The sequence below is a fragment of the Calidris pugnax genome, unplaced genomic scaffold (genome assembly GCF_001431845.1).
Source record: "Calidris pugnax isolate Ruff unplaced genomic scaffold, ASM143184v1 scaffold206, whole genome shotgun sequence".
NCBI classification, from domain to species: Eukaryota; Metazoa; Chordata; class Aves; order Charadriiformes; family Scolopacidae; genus Calidris; species Calidris pugnax.
Genome location: NW_015090957.1, coordinates 2,334,354 through 2,351,040, shown reverse-complemented (window position 1 = coordinate 2,351,040; position 16,687 = coordinate 2,334,354). Strand labels below are relative to the sequence as shown.

The following is a 16,687-nucleotide window of genomic DNA, read 5'->3' as shown; positions in this document are numbered from 1 at the left end:
TTCAGAGGAACATCTTATTCTTTAAACAGTACCCCCAAGTCTGGGTGGCTTCCTTTGGCTTCAACTTTGAAAGTATTTTTTCCACTTCCTCCTCCCTCTCAATGCCAGCAGGAAGCTTGCAAGGATTAGCTCAAACTTTGATACAGCATTTCATGGTACATTACTCATGTCTCATCTTCCTGATAGGAAGTCCTGTGTACTGCACTTTTAACAAGGCCTCCCCACAAACAGCAGAGTCTAGATTTAAAAATGCTCTCCTGACATGACAATATTTCACATATTACACACCACAAAAGCATTGCTTGTGCAATAGTTCTGTTGAGCTCATTTTGTTAAGTGCATCATTTGCCTTACAGGCTATTAATATGGTTGCTGAGTCTTGGTTGTAGACCTGCTGTTTGCTGTCAAATTTAGGGGTTTGCTGTGTAACAAATACCATTCCTCAAGGCAGACGCCATCATAACAGGATGCAGATTTATAGAGCACTGACATCATGACACTCTATTTTCTATTCCCATTTCTGTGCATCTAATCATGCTTGGCTTTTTATACTACCATTGCAGAGAATAATATTCTGGAAATTATTTTTAATGTCTGCCAAGCTTTTTTTCTTAGAAGACGTCCTAATATCAGGTCTCCTTAAGAAGGTCATATTTATGAAATCCATAATATTTCGCAGGAAAACCAGACTGATGAAATTACTCTGCACTGAATCTCTGAAAGCTAGTGTTATGTGCTTGAATGCAATTTCTCAACAGCCTTCACATTTTACACCTGAAAATCCTTAAGTCCATCAGCAAGATTCAGTCTGTTGTTCACACCCTTTTCCAAATCACTAACATACACTACAATAACCCTGCTGAGCCTTTAATGTCCTTGCTCTTTATTTAGAGTGGAACTCATGAGGTTAAGTAAGGTGTGATCATACTACACAGCAGTAAGTACTTGACTCAATAAGATTATGCTTTATTTATGGAATTATTGGCCTGCCTTTAGAACTAGTTTTCCTTAAAATAAGGTCCAATTTAATTCTTAGGATGTCCTACAGACCCTTTGGAGGGAATTTACTGTCTTTAAGAAAAGGGTTTCCAAGCTATCTGTCTTACTTATTTTGGGAGATGTCTGTGGGTTTCTTCTTTCTTTCAGAATTCTCTAACGAATATAGAAGACCAAAATTTAGAGAAATATTCCAGACAAGGATAGGAATTATTCCCAGTGGTATATTTAACATTTTTGTTCTAGATTCAACAGTTTGAGGCAAAGGCACCTTCTTTATTTCCCTTGAAGATAATTTCATGGTCTATCAGCTCCATTAAAATGCGTTTTAGATTTTTGTCTGTAGTACAGTTTCCTTATCCCAATATTTCTAGTTCTGTTTCCTTGCACCATGGTGAGTAATGAGTCCTCAACTCCCATAGGCAGTTATACTGTCACTTAGCGACTGCTTTCCCTACCTTCTACATTTGACAATTTAATTTTTCTTTACAAGTCCCTTCAACCCTGCAATCATTTTGCTGGTGCTCTTGAACATCTCTGTAGCTGTATACCTTCTACAGACCTTCAACGAAATGCGTTTCAGATGTTGTCCCATCAGATTAGATAAAGATCACTTCCTGATCCATATTCTACAAGTACAGTATTGCTGTTTGGTTTTGATAATGTTCTGCTTTTCAAATTCAGACGTATATTTCTGTCTGCTACCACCCCTTTAATCATTCCCACTTGTCTCTTTCAGTTAAAGAAAAAAAAATCACATTAAAATATTCAAATTGACTTTCAGTTAAAGAAAAAATATACAAGAGTGTAAGTAACAGACATCAATGCAACATAGCACATGTCATATTCCCAGCCTAGGATTAAACCTGCTATCAAAGGATAAACCCTTAATTAACGTAAATTGTGATAGATAGAAGGTATCTTCTGACAAAACCAGCTGAGAATCTGTCCCCTCAGTACTACTGTCCGTTATGGGACATTTGGGTTTCCTCCGACAGTCAGATGAATTTTAAACATGAAACAAAGCAGAATATGTAATAAGTATCTATAGTAGATACTGAAAAGCACAATTTGGTATACTTTGCCTTTTCAAACCTGGTCATCACAGTTTTGACTCTAAGTCTCCAACTTTGAGATCTGAGCCTTTAAATCTCTGTATTTTTTCTCATTTATTACATTAAAACCTTTTTCCTCTTCTGTATGCTTTATTGGTTTTAAAAATATCTGCACAAAGATTTTGAGCACTGCAGAGTTAAGAAAAACACGTGGATTACATTTTATCTGCAGTCAGAAGTTCAAACAAAATCAAGGCAGGAGTTTCTGAAAGGTTCCTTCACCTGGAACTTCCCCACCATCTCCTCCTTATCTTCCAAAGCTTGCCGAAAACTTACTGTATGTTATTGGGGCCAGCACATTTAAAACAATTTTTCTCATGATTTATGTGCTATATTTTGCCTTAGCTCTGCTAGAGGGAATAGTTGATTTTTCTGGGCACTGTGCCCAGATTATGTTTAATTTTGTCTACAGATTGTACAGTTTCCCAGATACTATACCAGAGATGAGCATTTTATAAGTTAATAAAACAATAAATAAAATAAAATCTGTTCTCATGTCTCCATGTAATAGCTGGAACCTTAAAAGCCTTGCCCTGTTTTATAGAAGCTTCTCTTCATTACAGTCAGTGACTAAAAATATATCAAATTATTTTGAAGTGATAAAAAATAAGGTAAACAATTTATTGTATCCCTACAGAAACACTTCAGATTTAACATTCATTTTCTTAAACAAATAGCTAAACTAAAGTTCCATATTCAATGCATTATGCATTAGTTATACTAAGAAGAAAACAGTTTGGATTCCACTACTGTATTTCACATAATTATTCTATTTTTAGCATAAAAAGAGGAAGAAAAACTTACTGTGTATTCTGATTTCCGATTGTCCATTTGTAAAAAAAGAATGATGAGGGAAAAGAAAAAAAAGAAAGAAATGTGAAATAAAACAACAATGCAAGATCCTTACAGTAGACATACATTAATAATAATTAAAAAATTGTGTCAGATAATCTGCTGATTTATATTTGACTGAAGTTTCTAGGACAATGAAAGGTACAAGTCAGCACAGAATCTGAGCACCTGATGTTTTCTTTGCGAGCAAGAAGTTGCACAGGTACAACACTCCAGTTCTTACCTGTCCATAGTTTATAATCTTTATTTCCTGATATCAGTCAATGTAAGATGCAAAAATATATGCAGTTCAACAGGAGTTGTTAAACTTGGTATCTGTGGCTTAATATGTAACTTGGACCTTCTGAAGAGAAGCTAAACTATCCCAAAAGTACAAAGCAGTAATAATTTCTGCTTTATTCCTTACCTGTGATGGTATAAGGATAATAATTCCAAGCCTTCTCTGTAACATAAAATATTTTGGGAACAACTGCTCTAGCCCAGCTAGGCAATTTGCTGAAAATAAAAAGAAAACATAAAATTATAATATGTTATGACTTATGAGTATTGTAGAAAAGAAAATATATCCAAACATGCTCATAATTTGACAGGCATTTCACAGGGTACAGCAATACCTCAACTTCACAACAGCATTTTCATCCCATGACTATACATTCTGCCTCAGCCTTCTCCACACACAAAAATGAAATCGAGTCTGTCTGCTCTCCTCACGAAGTGAGCAATATGGTGTCAGTGCAATAAGCTCTGATCACATGTACATTCAGGTTGCAGGTTTCAAGAATATATGGCCTCAAACCTTTGTGACGGATGAACTCAGCAAGCTGGACCATACGAGGTGTAACTGTGTCACAGGATCCTTGACCACAGGGAGGCACTCTCTAACCAGAGGTCACGAGTAAATATGGGATTCCAGTCCGCTTCGATCCCAATTCCATTATTTCTTCTTAGAGACTATTTCTTCTTCCTCCATATTCTCTGCTGGCACATAAACCCTTACATTCAACTCCCCCAGCACACAGTTTTTCCCACACTCCCGACACTATCTCCTGACAAATCATTCAAATCACAAATTAACAAATCACTCTGTGAGGCAGGTAGGTAGGATTAGTCCCATTTTGTTGATGGGAAAAGTAAATCACAGAAGTGAAGAGAATTAATGGAAGTGATGTCATAGGTCAGAGCTCAGTCTGTGAAGAGAACTTCCCAGCATGGTGGTACAACAGTACTAGAACAAGAAATAAAAGACATGGATACAGCACATGGGAAGTTCATTAAAGGGTAATTAAATAATACTATGGAAGAGTGGAAGCATTTGGGTCTCTCGTTTCCAGAACTCTGGTCACACAGGGTACCAAAGAAGTGATGAACAAACATAGATTTTAAAAAGGCAAGTTCATGAGAGTTCATCTTTCAACCTTTTCTAAATGACATCAATTAGAACCACTAAAGCTGCCAGGAACAAAGATGCAGTCCTTGTCACTCAAAGACAGGCAGACCTTTGGAGACCACAAATTTCACTGTGCTTCAGGGACTCCATGTAAATGTTTGAAACAGTTCTGTTTAGGTAACTGTGTGCAGAAAGTAAATTAACTTTCCATATTAGCAAATTTCTGAGGAAATACGGAGTTTGGAATGTTAAAGGTTATTTAACCATGATCTAGCTACACATAAATATTGTATTTGTCCAGAAGCAAAATGCAGACATTAGTATATTACCTAAAGATTCAAGGTCAAGTGCATTGACTTTTGTTCTTTGACGACATTGCTCAAAACCAGATTCTTTTCTTTATATAAGCCTGTCTTCTGTACAGTCTTTTAAGCAGCATTTTACATCCTGCACAATAGACTTCACTGTATCAGAACTTTTGTTTATTTTGTCAGCCTCTGTCAGTGTCTTTTTAGGACGATCTCTTTGCTCTCTCCCTTACTGCTGTGAAACTTTACTCTGATGCCTAAATCATAAGTACCTCAGGATGCAGACTTTCAGTTTCTGAAAACAACACTCCAGCAGGAGAGAAGAGGCAGTAAACAATTCTGAATATAACTAAGGCTGACACTGACACTAGAAAATTTTATTAGTCATGTCTTTATTAACATACAGCTGCTCATTTTTCCTTTTCTGGGTTATTGCCGGTTTTAGTGTATTTGCGTGTCTACCTATCTTTGCTGGTATGGCACAGCTCCAAAACAAATAATTTTATGGGCAAAACATAGATTATCCTCAGAGTTGCAAGCAAGTCACATAGACACACATGAATTGTTCTGAGGGTCCACTCAGAGAAAGAAAATATTTCTATTTTCGCAGAATCACAGAATCATCATGGTTGGAAGGGACGTCTGAGATCATTGAGTCCAACCACACCAAAAACCCAAAACAAAACAAAAAAAACCACTCAGCAGCACATACAACACCCCACCACATCACACCCACTCACAAACCAATAATCTTGGGCACTAGAGCATGCCCTGAAGAGCCATGTCTACACGTTTCTTAAATACCTCCAGGAATGGTGACTCCACCACCTCCCTGGGCAGGCTGTTCCAGGGCCTGACCACTCTCTCAGTAAAGTAATTCTTCCTAATATCTAATCTAAACCTCCCCTGCCCCAACTTCAGACCATTTCCTCTGCTCCTGTCATTATTCCCTTGGGAGAAGAGGCCAACACCCACCTCTCTACAACCTTCTTTCAGGGAGTTGTAGAGGGCAATGAGGTCTCCCCTCAGCCTCCTCTTCTCCAAACTAAACATGCTGAGTTCCCTCAGCCTCTTCTCATACAACTTGTTCTCCAGACCCCTCCCCAGCTTGGTGGCTCTCCTCTGGACACGCTCCAGCACTTCAATGTCCTTCCTGTAGTGAGGGGCCCAGAACTGAACACAGCACTCGAGGTGAGGCCTCACCAGTGCCCAGTACAGAGGCACGATGACTTCCCTACTCCTGCTATTCCTGACACAGGCCAGGATGCTGTTGGCCTTCTTGGCCACCTGGGCACACTGCTGGCTCATGTTAAGCCAGCTGTTCACCAACACTCTCAGGTCCCTTTCTGCTGGGCAGCTTTCCAGCCACTCTTCCCCAAGCCTGTAGAGTTGCCTGGGGTTGTTGTGACCGAAATGCACAATAATATTACATGTCGGCAAGATATTTGTTATTGGACTGTGTGTGTGTGTGCGCGCAACATTACTGGTGATTCAATTTAGCCTGAGTTAAGGTTAGATACGTCAGGACTGCAGTGGAGGAGTAACTCACAATGTAGAAGCAATAGCTGTAGTGTTTTTATGCCCACTACGAAATGCTACAGAGCATAAGTTTAATAAAACGAAACAGGCTCAGGGGAACAGAAGAACATCAGAAAAGCAGCGCTATTCAATTAGATCAACAGTAATAAAAATGAGAACAGATTGAGCAATATATTTTATAGGACACAATATATATATATATTTTAAAATATCTCCAGCCTTTGAGTGCGGAGGCATTGACCCTCAGGAATATAATTTCACCATAGGAAGAAACACATATTTCACTTTAAGAAATTATGGAACTTTTAGGAAACAAAAGCAATTTTTCCCATCATGTCTTTTTGTTAAAGAAGGTCATTGTTGTACATGCCTAATGGTCATTCGTGATGGCAACTTTGCTGAGGCAAATCTTTGTCACCAAAAAGGGCGTGCTGGCATTGCAACGTTACTATGAAGTGAGAGACCATTCAGTCATGTTAGTGGTTTGGTTTTGATTTTTTGGAGGGGTGAGGTGCTTGGGGTTTTTTGCTTTTTAGGTTTTTGTTTGTGTGTGTTTGTTTGTTTTCCCCCCATAATTTTGGAGAACAGTATGACAAACAGTTAAATTTAAGTTCTCCTTTTCAGTATATCCTTACCTTCAAGTTATAATTCTTTCTCTTGGAAAAGGTACTCTAGAAGAAATATGACAAAGAATCTCTCTGTTTCAAGCCACTGATCTACCCCACCTTCCTTCCTCCTGCAGCTCCCAGGAAGCAGCATGTATTCATGGGAACATGTTCTACTTGAAACGAAAAGGCTACTGCCTGGAAGGGATATTCCTCGCAAATTTTTATTATGGCCTATGCTGAGAGAAAAAATTTAATTGCACTTGCCTGTTGAGATAAACCCGTTTTTCTGTTAGCTGACCATTGCCATGGTTTGGATCTTGATAGGGTTCGTTCTGCACCACTTCCACACCTTCACCTCGGTCGCTCTGCTCATGGCTGTGCTTGCTTATCATGTACAGCTGCCCAATTCTGTACTGCAAAGCAAAATCAAGAACAATGTATTAGCTTTATGTAATACACGTGTATTCAAAAGCCAACGTCATACGATGATATAGCGGTATGTGCAAATAAAAGGAAGTTCAAGGGCAAACCCCAGTATTTTGCAGGTTCGTTTGGACCTGTGAGTTGTGGTCCTCCCATTATCTCACTAAGTCCAGGTTGTCACTTGTGGAAAAAGCAACAAAACCCATGTGTACACAGATATAAAGAATCAAGCCAGTCCTTTATTTTTAGACTGTGTTTCTAAGTATATTAGTTAAGAATAAACAAACAGGTTATCTACTGCGCCCATGTACTGACATGTAAGGGGATTTTAACTGAACTCTAAAAATTCTATGGGACACAGGATTCTCCCATAATGCCAATATGATGCCAAACAATGAAGCCCTGCAAAAAGATTTGGAATAACTATTGCTGATTCACAGACATATGAGTGTCAGCTCTTAAGAAAAAACCCATGTAGATTATACATCCTTTGGAAAAGAAGTTTTAGATGAGTGATTTGGCAATATTATTAAAATGAATTCCAGCACTTAAATGACGCTTTTTCTGTAGGCTCTTGAGTTACTCAAGAAGCCAGAACCCAGGAGGGTTGACCCAATGTTGCTATCATGGAAAAATAAGTTGTTGTAACAGCAATTGATTTTTTTCTCAGTTTTCTGCATCTACACCAGGGCTTTTGCCTCCATAGAAATCTAACAAAACGTACATCCCTGAACCTTCATTAGCAAAGATTTCAGAGTAAAATTGTACTTTCCCACACATTTTCTGGTTTGAGATTTTATTCTCACTTAAGTTCTTTCCACGTTCTTGAACACACCATGGTTCTTGCAGCAAACTGTCTTTGGATCTATACAGTTTTTTCCATTTGGATCCCTCTCTCTTTTTAGGCATATGCATGGTAATCAATTCAATCACATCACTCACTTCAAATACAAAGAACAACCTGCTAATTTAGAGAATGGCTGAGCTACTACACAAGCTGCCAAGTACCAGCTCAGCATAAGCAAACAAAAGCATAGTGACAGTCTGACCTCAGAAAACTCTAGGAGATTCTTGTGATTATTACACATTATAAACAGAGATCCTATCACATACTTTTAAAAGCCCCAAAAGCCCAAATCAAAAGAGCAATTAGCTGTGAAAAAAACCCCAAACCATCACAGACCTTATTAACAACTGCCAACAAGATAGTCTTAATAAACAAAACGATAAGGAAGAGGCAAAAGGGTGCCCTAAGAATGGGGGTGAGGTACCTTGGATCTATTTTCTTTTCCTCTAATCTAATCAGGTAATTTCAGTGGACTTTTTTCCCATTACCTTTCTTCAAACATCTCCTTACAGTGAAGAATGTAACCCACTCTTAAAACTTGCTTGAACTAATCAAAAAGAAGACTAGGGGAAAAAAATGAAAAAGATACAGTTGTCATAGAACTAGTGAGTGTCATACAGGTCAGGTAAATTAATTGTGAAAATTAACATGTAACATTTGATTTAAAAAATCAGTAAATCTCTGCATTGCTATGCAACTTAGAGGGGCCTGGCAATTTCAGCGTTACACACATCATGTTTCTTCCTTTCCTTTCTCCTCTTAATTGGTGAGAATTGATGGGCTTTCTGTTTGTTTGTTTTGTCAGAATGATCATTCTTTCTCCCCCTATCCATATAATTTTGGAGAATTTACTCTCTCATTATACAGCAAGGTTCCTAAGGCATTCACTAAAATGATAAGAAGACTAATACTCTTTAAACAATTTGACACTGGCACTATCTCCTGCCAATATATTCAGATTTCTCATCTCTGGTACCTCTTTCACACAGAATGTCCCCATTTAAGAGATAAATCCTAAGATGGTTTTTCTTGTTAATCCAGTTATCTGCCTTAGTCTCTACCCTTTTCTTCTCTATCTCATCATATTTAAACATTTTGTCCTGATCTTCAAGTCTCTAAAGAGCTGCAGTCCTCACACATTCCTTTTAACTAGAAAAATTGTTTAGATTAACTAGAATTAACTAGAAAAATAAATTAATTGGTACACAGACAAGGCAAAGTTTGCGGACAGAGCTGGTATATTTTATTTGATCAACTAATACACTTGGAAAAAGGAGAACTTTCAGACACATGAAGCTGTTCTTCAGGACTGAAATCAAAGCAATGTACTTCAAAGCTGAATGCAAGTTGAGAAAAAATGCTTTGCCTTTAATTAGATATGTATCAATTAGACCACCTGAGAGTAAAGATGCTTACTGCTTGTGGATTGATAAGGATGTTAGAAAAGAGGTGATAAGGTGCTTATCTTCTAATGGAAAGAACAACATCAGTTATTTACAGCTGGCGGAGCATGAACAGGTTAAGTGAGGAGAAGGGAGAGGAATTACAATTTGCTAAAAAGCCAATATTTCTATTGAGATCTCTATTGAGATTTTTGTTATCCCATGAAGTTATGACTTTTAGTTGCCATGGACATCTCTGCAAAGTGTTTCTTGATTGCACATATCACTGCATGCTTTGATTTCTGACTGCCATGCAGTCCTTTGCAATTTTGCTCTCAGTTTTAATGGTCAAATACAGACCTCTCGGTTTCTGCTGGAAATATTTGCTCGGAAACATCAAGACAAATGTACATTTACACTGACAACTAACAATGGGGTTGCACTAAAGCACTTATTTGCTCTGGCATCATGAATCAGAGGTATCCACCTATAACACCACCATGTTTTGCTAACAGAGATTGTTGCTCTTTCATGGACTCATACTACCACAAAATGCTAGCAAAATATCAAATCACAAAGCCTGTAAATGCGAATACATGGTTAAGAGTGGCTAAGCTGCATACCCGCTGCACTCTTCAGGTGATGATCAGGGCTGTCAAGTAGAAATTGCTTTACAGATCTTGCAGTCCCACTCTATTTCTCTGATGAGACTCAAAATCACACACACTCCAATTATACCTAAGATCTCACAGAAGGTAGCCAAGGGAGCTCAGGGTGATGCTAGCTGAGCTCCTTTGTGTGTTGTTAATTTGCTTTTGTCTGGTTTATAAAATTTTAATATCCTTCTAGAGCAGGATGAAAAAAGAGTTAACTTCTGAAATTATAGTACTTTACTAAACTGAAGAGTACACAACTATTATTTGAGATAAAATAACTTTAAAAAAAGTGTATGTTTATATCTACATGAATAAAGTCTAAAGCAAAGATGTGTTGTTTAGAACTTGATGAAATTTAAATGCCTGCAAAAAAAGTCACAGGTTTTTCTAAGTTCCTATTGATATTGTAGAGAAATACCACTTAAGAAACATTTTACAGTAGTAAATGACACTTATTATTCCTGCAACGATAAACTGATGTGTCATTATTATTTATGCTGTTTTATCACAATCTGAATTTCCATGTTCTTAGCTGTAAGATAATCTTCCAAGACCATATGGCTGTTTCAAGGAAGTCAGTAAAATTTCCGCAGTGGCACCTGATCTGAATTTGGTTCTGGAGAAAAGCTCTTTGTTTGAAAATCCTTCAGTTTAATAGGGGAAAATTTCTTCAATATCAAAAGAAGAACTTCAACAAACAAGTGCACTGAATGTGGAATTAGAGATTTCTAAGAATATTGCTACGTAGCTTTTGTAGAAGACTTGATGTCTCTCAACTCTTAATGCTTTAGACATTATCTCAGTGCTTATTTCTTTATTCCTTCAACAGTCAGATAGTGTTTGCCTATTGGGAGTTTAGTCATGCAAGAGACAAGGTCTATGTCAGCAACAGCATAATAATGGTCAATCTGATTTTGTATAAAATTGTAAGATTAGAATCACTTCTTTGTGTTCTTGAGATTGGGAGTGGGGAGAAAAAAAAAAAAAAGGGGGAGGTCCACCCTACACATCTTTCATCTGTAGAACTTGCATTGTCTTCAACAGAAGCTGCACAAGAAATCCTTGTACAAACACGTCTGAAGTTTTTTCAGTCTGGCTGACTACTGGTCAGGTTTAGATCTGATACTAGTCTTACAGTACAACCTTTCAAACTTCATATGGAATGCAAAAAGTAACATTCTCTCAAAGAAGAAATTATGCCAAAGCTATCCATAATCTCAAAATTTTATACCATTTCTTGAAGTTCTTACCTGAATGCTCACAGGAAACATAACAGATTTATTATTGGCTTCATCCTACATGACAATTTTCATATTCAAAAGAATTGTTGAACCCTTTCATCCACATTTACTTTTCTATAACTAGACTAAACCATCACGGATAGTACTATGATTTCAATTTATGCATTTATTCTAAGTTAGTAGTGAGACCCCTCTCTGCAGTTAGAAGCTGGAGTCCAGAAGACACTCAACATCTTTTATACCTATTAAAGGTAAGGGCTGTTCAGCACACTGCATTTTGACAATGGAAAGTATTTCTCACACAGTGATTTATGCTTAAACATGCCAGTGGCTTCTAGTCCTGTCCTCAGAAAACTGCAAAGGTAAAACAGAGCAAAAGAAGAAAACCAGGAACAAGGAAACAACACATGTGTACTAATGCACAAATGCACCCTTTGCAGAGGCAGCAATAAAGGGCACAGTCCTGCCTCCATTGATGGCAACGGGTAGTTTGACATTGACCTCCATTCAGTAAAGATTTACTTCTAGCAAGAAAATATAATGAATCAGCTTCATCGTCAGTTGTATCTGTTGAGCTACACTGTCTCCAAGGACATTAATTATGGCAAAACAGTAGCAATTTGATTAAGGAAATCTGATTTATAGAGTGCTGTCTCATCAATGGAAAACAATCTTAAAACTGACTTTTAACTAAAAGATTAATAGAATATTATTCAACACTTGTATAATAATTTCCATGTTTAGAATTATTTAAAACAAGTTCTGATTATTCCTCAAAGTAGCACCATGAGACAGGCATGCTGATCCCCAGGTAAGTTACTTGTCCAAACATGCATAGCCTGTCACCGCAAGCAATGTCTTAAGAGCAATTTTACAGAGATATTTTATATCTGGAATAACTTGTTTGAAAATGCACTTGCTTGAGTAAATATCTTTGTTTAGGAGGATACACTGAAGTTTCCTATTGTGTGTTTTGTTTGGATATCAGACAGTGTTGTTTGCAGGTCTTGATCAAGGTCTTGCCACTAATACGAAAACTTAGTTAGATATTGCAGACAGGCAAAGAAAGCATTATCCTGATTTTATATTTCATTAATTGAAACAGAAATTAAATTAACGCCTCAACCTGAAGAAAGACAACTATGATAGAACAGGGAATTTAATCTCAATCTAGTGGTTTCCAGCTCAGAGCTTTTACCACAAGACACACCTGTAATTTTTTAAAAATTCTAAACAGTAATTATTTAAACAGAAGTGGTTTCTTTTATCTCACTCACTGACTATAAATCCTTCATCTTATTATTGTTATTAGACATCCTTCTGAAATGGGTGAAGCCCTAATGCATCCTCATGCTCTTCTGGAGGCTAAAGCCAAGCCCTCACACGTGGGCAATTACAAGACTGGCTGATGGAGCACCCGGATTGTGCCTTCTGATCCCCATACTTGTGTAAGTGATGATTCATAGCTATTAAGAATAATTTAAGAATTTTTTTTCCATGACACAAGCTCCAGGTTCTGACAAGGTGATTTCTCTTCCTTGTTATTAACATTCCTAGCTTGGTTTTAAGTAGCATAGAGGAATGCACAATGTGCTGGGATTTGAGGTTTCATGTACTGTTGGATTTTCGTTGGTTCCTGCTTGGCCTGCTTTTTGAATTAGGTTTTGATTTTTTTGGTTTGGTTTCAATTGGACTTATGGCTCTCAGAGCTACCACTTTGCAAGCAACAGAAGCAAATATCTCTCTTGCCTGATAGTACACATTAACCTCAAGGTTTTACTGCAGGACGCTGCTATGGAAGGAAATTAGTCAGACTTGTAATCATTGCAGAGTTAGAAAACTTTTTGCTACTGAAATAATCATCCCTTTTGCCTAGACAGCCATGCACAGGAAGAAAATAAACTCACTATAAATGCGAACTTGGAAGTCTCTCTTACGTAGCATAACTTAGCAGTATGAAGACAGCAGTTTATATTTCTGAAATAGTAATTTTCCTGGTAAAATAACTATATTGTGGGCCAGGGTCATGTGAAAGGAGTACGGCTGGTTTTGACTGCTGGGAAAATCTGCAAGGAAAGCATGAATAGTGAACAGAGAACACAGAAGGGGTGTTTCTTATAGCCCAGTGCAGCGCCCAGCAGAGCTGCCCAGACCACCACTGAACTGATATTAAATCTCCTTTAGCCTGGCTGAATAGCACTGTAGAGCCTACACTAACACATTATTTGTCTTCTAGTCTCTAAACTGTTCAGAGTAAACTCAGCATATAATAGATGCAAGAGAATTAACATCAAATATTTCAAAGTGCTATTTTGTCTATAGATGATTTTATGTGATTAATGCCATTACTGCTCAGGACAGTAATCTGTGTAAAACTTTCTACACCAACTGAATAGTAAAGATTAAATTTCTGACCAAATGCTGTCCCTATCACAGGACGTCCATTGCCTCATCACAGTAGAAATGAGGGAACTGACCTTGCCTGTGTAGTCATTTGCATGTCTAGTAGTCCTTAGACTAATTTAAAGCTAAGATAGGAAAAAACAGAATGAACTGTAAGGAAGGCAAGGCAGTACTTTCTGAACTAGCACACAATGAATGGATTAAAGTAATTTCATTTTAAAAAAAACAGCTAGATGAACAAGGTTCATAGAAAGCTTTAGCAGGAAGGCAATAATAACAACTATAAACATCTAGATCCCAAAATTTGAATGTAAATATGACACACTGTTGTGATTTGAGGACCTAAAAGACCATACAAGTAATTTAGTGGTCTCAATGTCACTTACCCTAGTAACATATAAAGAGTCTGACTAGTTCAGGTTTAGAGTTGAACTTGAAATTTTTCTTTCAATTAATTCCTGCATGCATCTGTGATTCACAATGCAGTACACATCTGCTGATTTGCATCAGCAATCTTTTTTAGTATTGTCAAATTCATGGGAACATGCTTTTGTAGCCTCACAAACAAACAGTTGCGGCAGGAACAGTTGACTTCTGCATGCTGTGAAGTGCAATTCTTACTGTTTTCATATTTTCTTTGCCTTTTCAAGGGCAAAATTATATCCTTAAGATACTTTTTCTGTTTAAATTCCTATGAATGACAGTTCAGCAGCAGCTTATTGGATGTTCAGAAAGACAGTATCCTCCTCTAGTACTTTCAGCTAAAGAAGTATGATCTACTCTAAATTTGCAGCATCCTGGCACATAATGACTTACAACCTAAATGAGTGATCCTGAAATCAACAGGAACAGGTCCAGATTTGTGGTTAATAAGTGTACAATGAAAATTAAAATAAATGAAAACTAAGTTGCAAATGTTCAGCTTTCATGCAAATGTTTTCCCAAATATAGCTCATGTCCTGTTCAAATGGTAGTAATTTTATGTTTCTACACCAGCTGGGCTATCAAAAAAAGCCAGCTGTTTTGTACAAGTTCATACAATTTTTAACAATCAGTTTTAATTAACATTATTTTACAGTGAGTCAGCTGGTTATTTTTTTAATTATTTAGTCTATGTGCTTTTTACATAAATACTGATACTATTCTATTATATAGATTTATTAAGATACATATATTTCCTACAAAGGATGCATATAAATTTTTGAGAGGCTGGCAAAAATGTCCTCTGTTGACAAAAGCAGAAAGAAGAGCTAGAAGGGACTTATTATGTAGCTTTATCACTTCTAACCAGTCTGTCAGCAACACGTACTGAAATGCTCTTCCCATCTACGGGTTCTTATTTATGAGTACCTGTCTCTGATTAAGCCAGAAATACGCCATGCCTTAATTACAGCTTATTGCTTTTCAGGCACAATTCACTTTGCATTACAGAGCAAAACTGGTTTGATAACTATCAAATACTATTGATGTTTTTTCCTAAGTCAGTACAAGTGCACGTTTTATTTGTTAACCACAATCCATTAATGAGATTGCAGTCAACTTGGGAGGCTGAAGTGCAAGGGGCTGTTTAGTAAGTCTCTTAAAATTTGAACTCAAAATGCGGTAAAGTGAAGCAAAACTTCAACATAATCTTTGTAGAGGTTACTTAAGGTTTTTTAATGACCCAAACTCTTCCTGATATTCCACGAAAATATTATTTCCATTTCAGCTATTCCAAGAAAAGTCAGAATGGAAAACTGCAGGCTTCCTTCTCGATCGCTGTTACTAGTCTCTTTTCAGCAGTGTGCACTGGCCCTACATACAGGGTGACACATGAATCTCTTTTCCTCACAGTGAAAAGTAACGTTCTCTATGGATTAGGCATGGTGATGGAGAAGTTTGCTTATTAAACCAGACAGCAAAAACTTGTATGCATTTTTCTATTGAAATAAACAAGATTTGGGGGAAGAAAAGACAAGAAACTGAATTTGTGTGCCATGCATATTAATCACATTTTTGTTGGCTACAGAGAGGAAGTGCTGGGGACAGCCAGGACAATGCAGTGCATCAAAGGGCTTGAGCCATAAAGCTCAGTTTGAGCACAAAAATTAACTTCTCTGAAGTGCAGGATTAAAAAAAAAAAAAAAATTTCAATTCATCTCAGTTTAAGCTGGAATTATTCAGAGTTGCAGACATCCTTTGACCCTTTCAAAATTCAATAAAGTGCAGAGATGTATGGTTTAAGTATAAATGGACCAACTACACGTGCATCTGTACATACTTTTAGAAGTAATTTTTCTTTTTGTATGGGTAATGTTATTTTCTTAATGTTTAAGTAGAACTTCTTTCCCCTCAGGCTACCTTTCTCTAATTCTCTTCTGCAGTAATCACTCATTTTTGTGACACAAAAATCTCTCATACCGAAACCATCAACTTTCGAGTACAGAGAATTTGATGCTTTCAGAAAAAAAAAAAATGCCTGTAAACTTTGAGTTTAGAAGCACCAAAGAGACTACATAGGATTCCATAAACTTTGTCAGAATCACAGAAGGGAATAATTCTGCAATTACATTTTTTGGCAAGCAAGTTCCTTAGACAATAGAATTTTGCGTATAAATATGAAAAAGAGCTTTCCTAGGATGCACAATATAAAATGATAAAAACTGAGCATCAGAATTTAGTACTTACTACTCACAAGCTGAATAAGAGAGATCCAACCTGGTATCTTATTCAGAAGAAAATGCATTGTTTTTTGCTATTTCCAATGAAACAAAAATATTTCCAAAATACTTCATTTGATTATCACAGATACTTCATCTTAGTGATATTCTAAAAAAAAAAAAAAAAAAAAAAAAAAAAAAAAAAAAAAAAAAAAAAAAAAAAAAAAACCACCTGACTTCAATTTGATTTTTAAAATGCACTCATTTTGTGCCTGCATTCTGAAGATAAAA

The 16,687-nt window shown here is 36.8% G+C and overlaps 1 protein-coding gene across 5 annotated transcripts in view; it reads right to left on the bottom strand.

Annotated features, from left to right (window-relative positions):
* The window catches only part of PITPNC1 (phosphatidylinositol transfer protein, cytoplasmic 1), an 82,710-nt gene that overhangs the window by 40,081 nt on the left and 25,942 nt on the right, over positions 1-16,687 (bottom strand). For 4 of the 5 annotated variants that reach the window (XM_014952240.1, XM_014952239.1, XM_014952235.1 and 1 more), the window contains exons 2-4: positions 7,070-7,218; positions 3,370-3,458; positions 2,916-2,923 (exon numbers count right to left, since the gene is read on the bottom strand). In XM_014952240.1, the coding sequence (XP_014807726.1) occupies positions 2,916-2,923; positions 3,370-3,458; positions 7,070-7,218 (246 nt within the window). The remainder of the gene's footprint in view (positions 1-2,915; positions 2,924-3,369; positions 3,459-7,069; positions 7,219-16,687) is intronic. The other variant, XM_014952237.1, reaches the window with a different exon arrangement.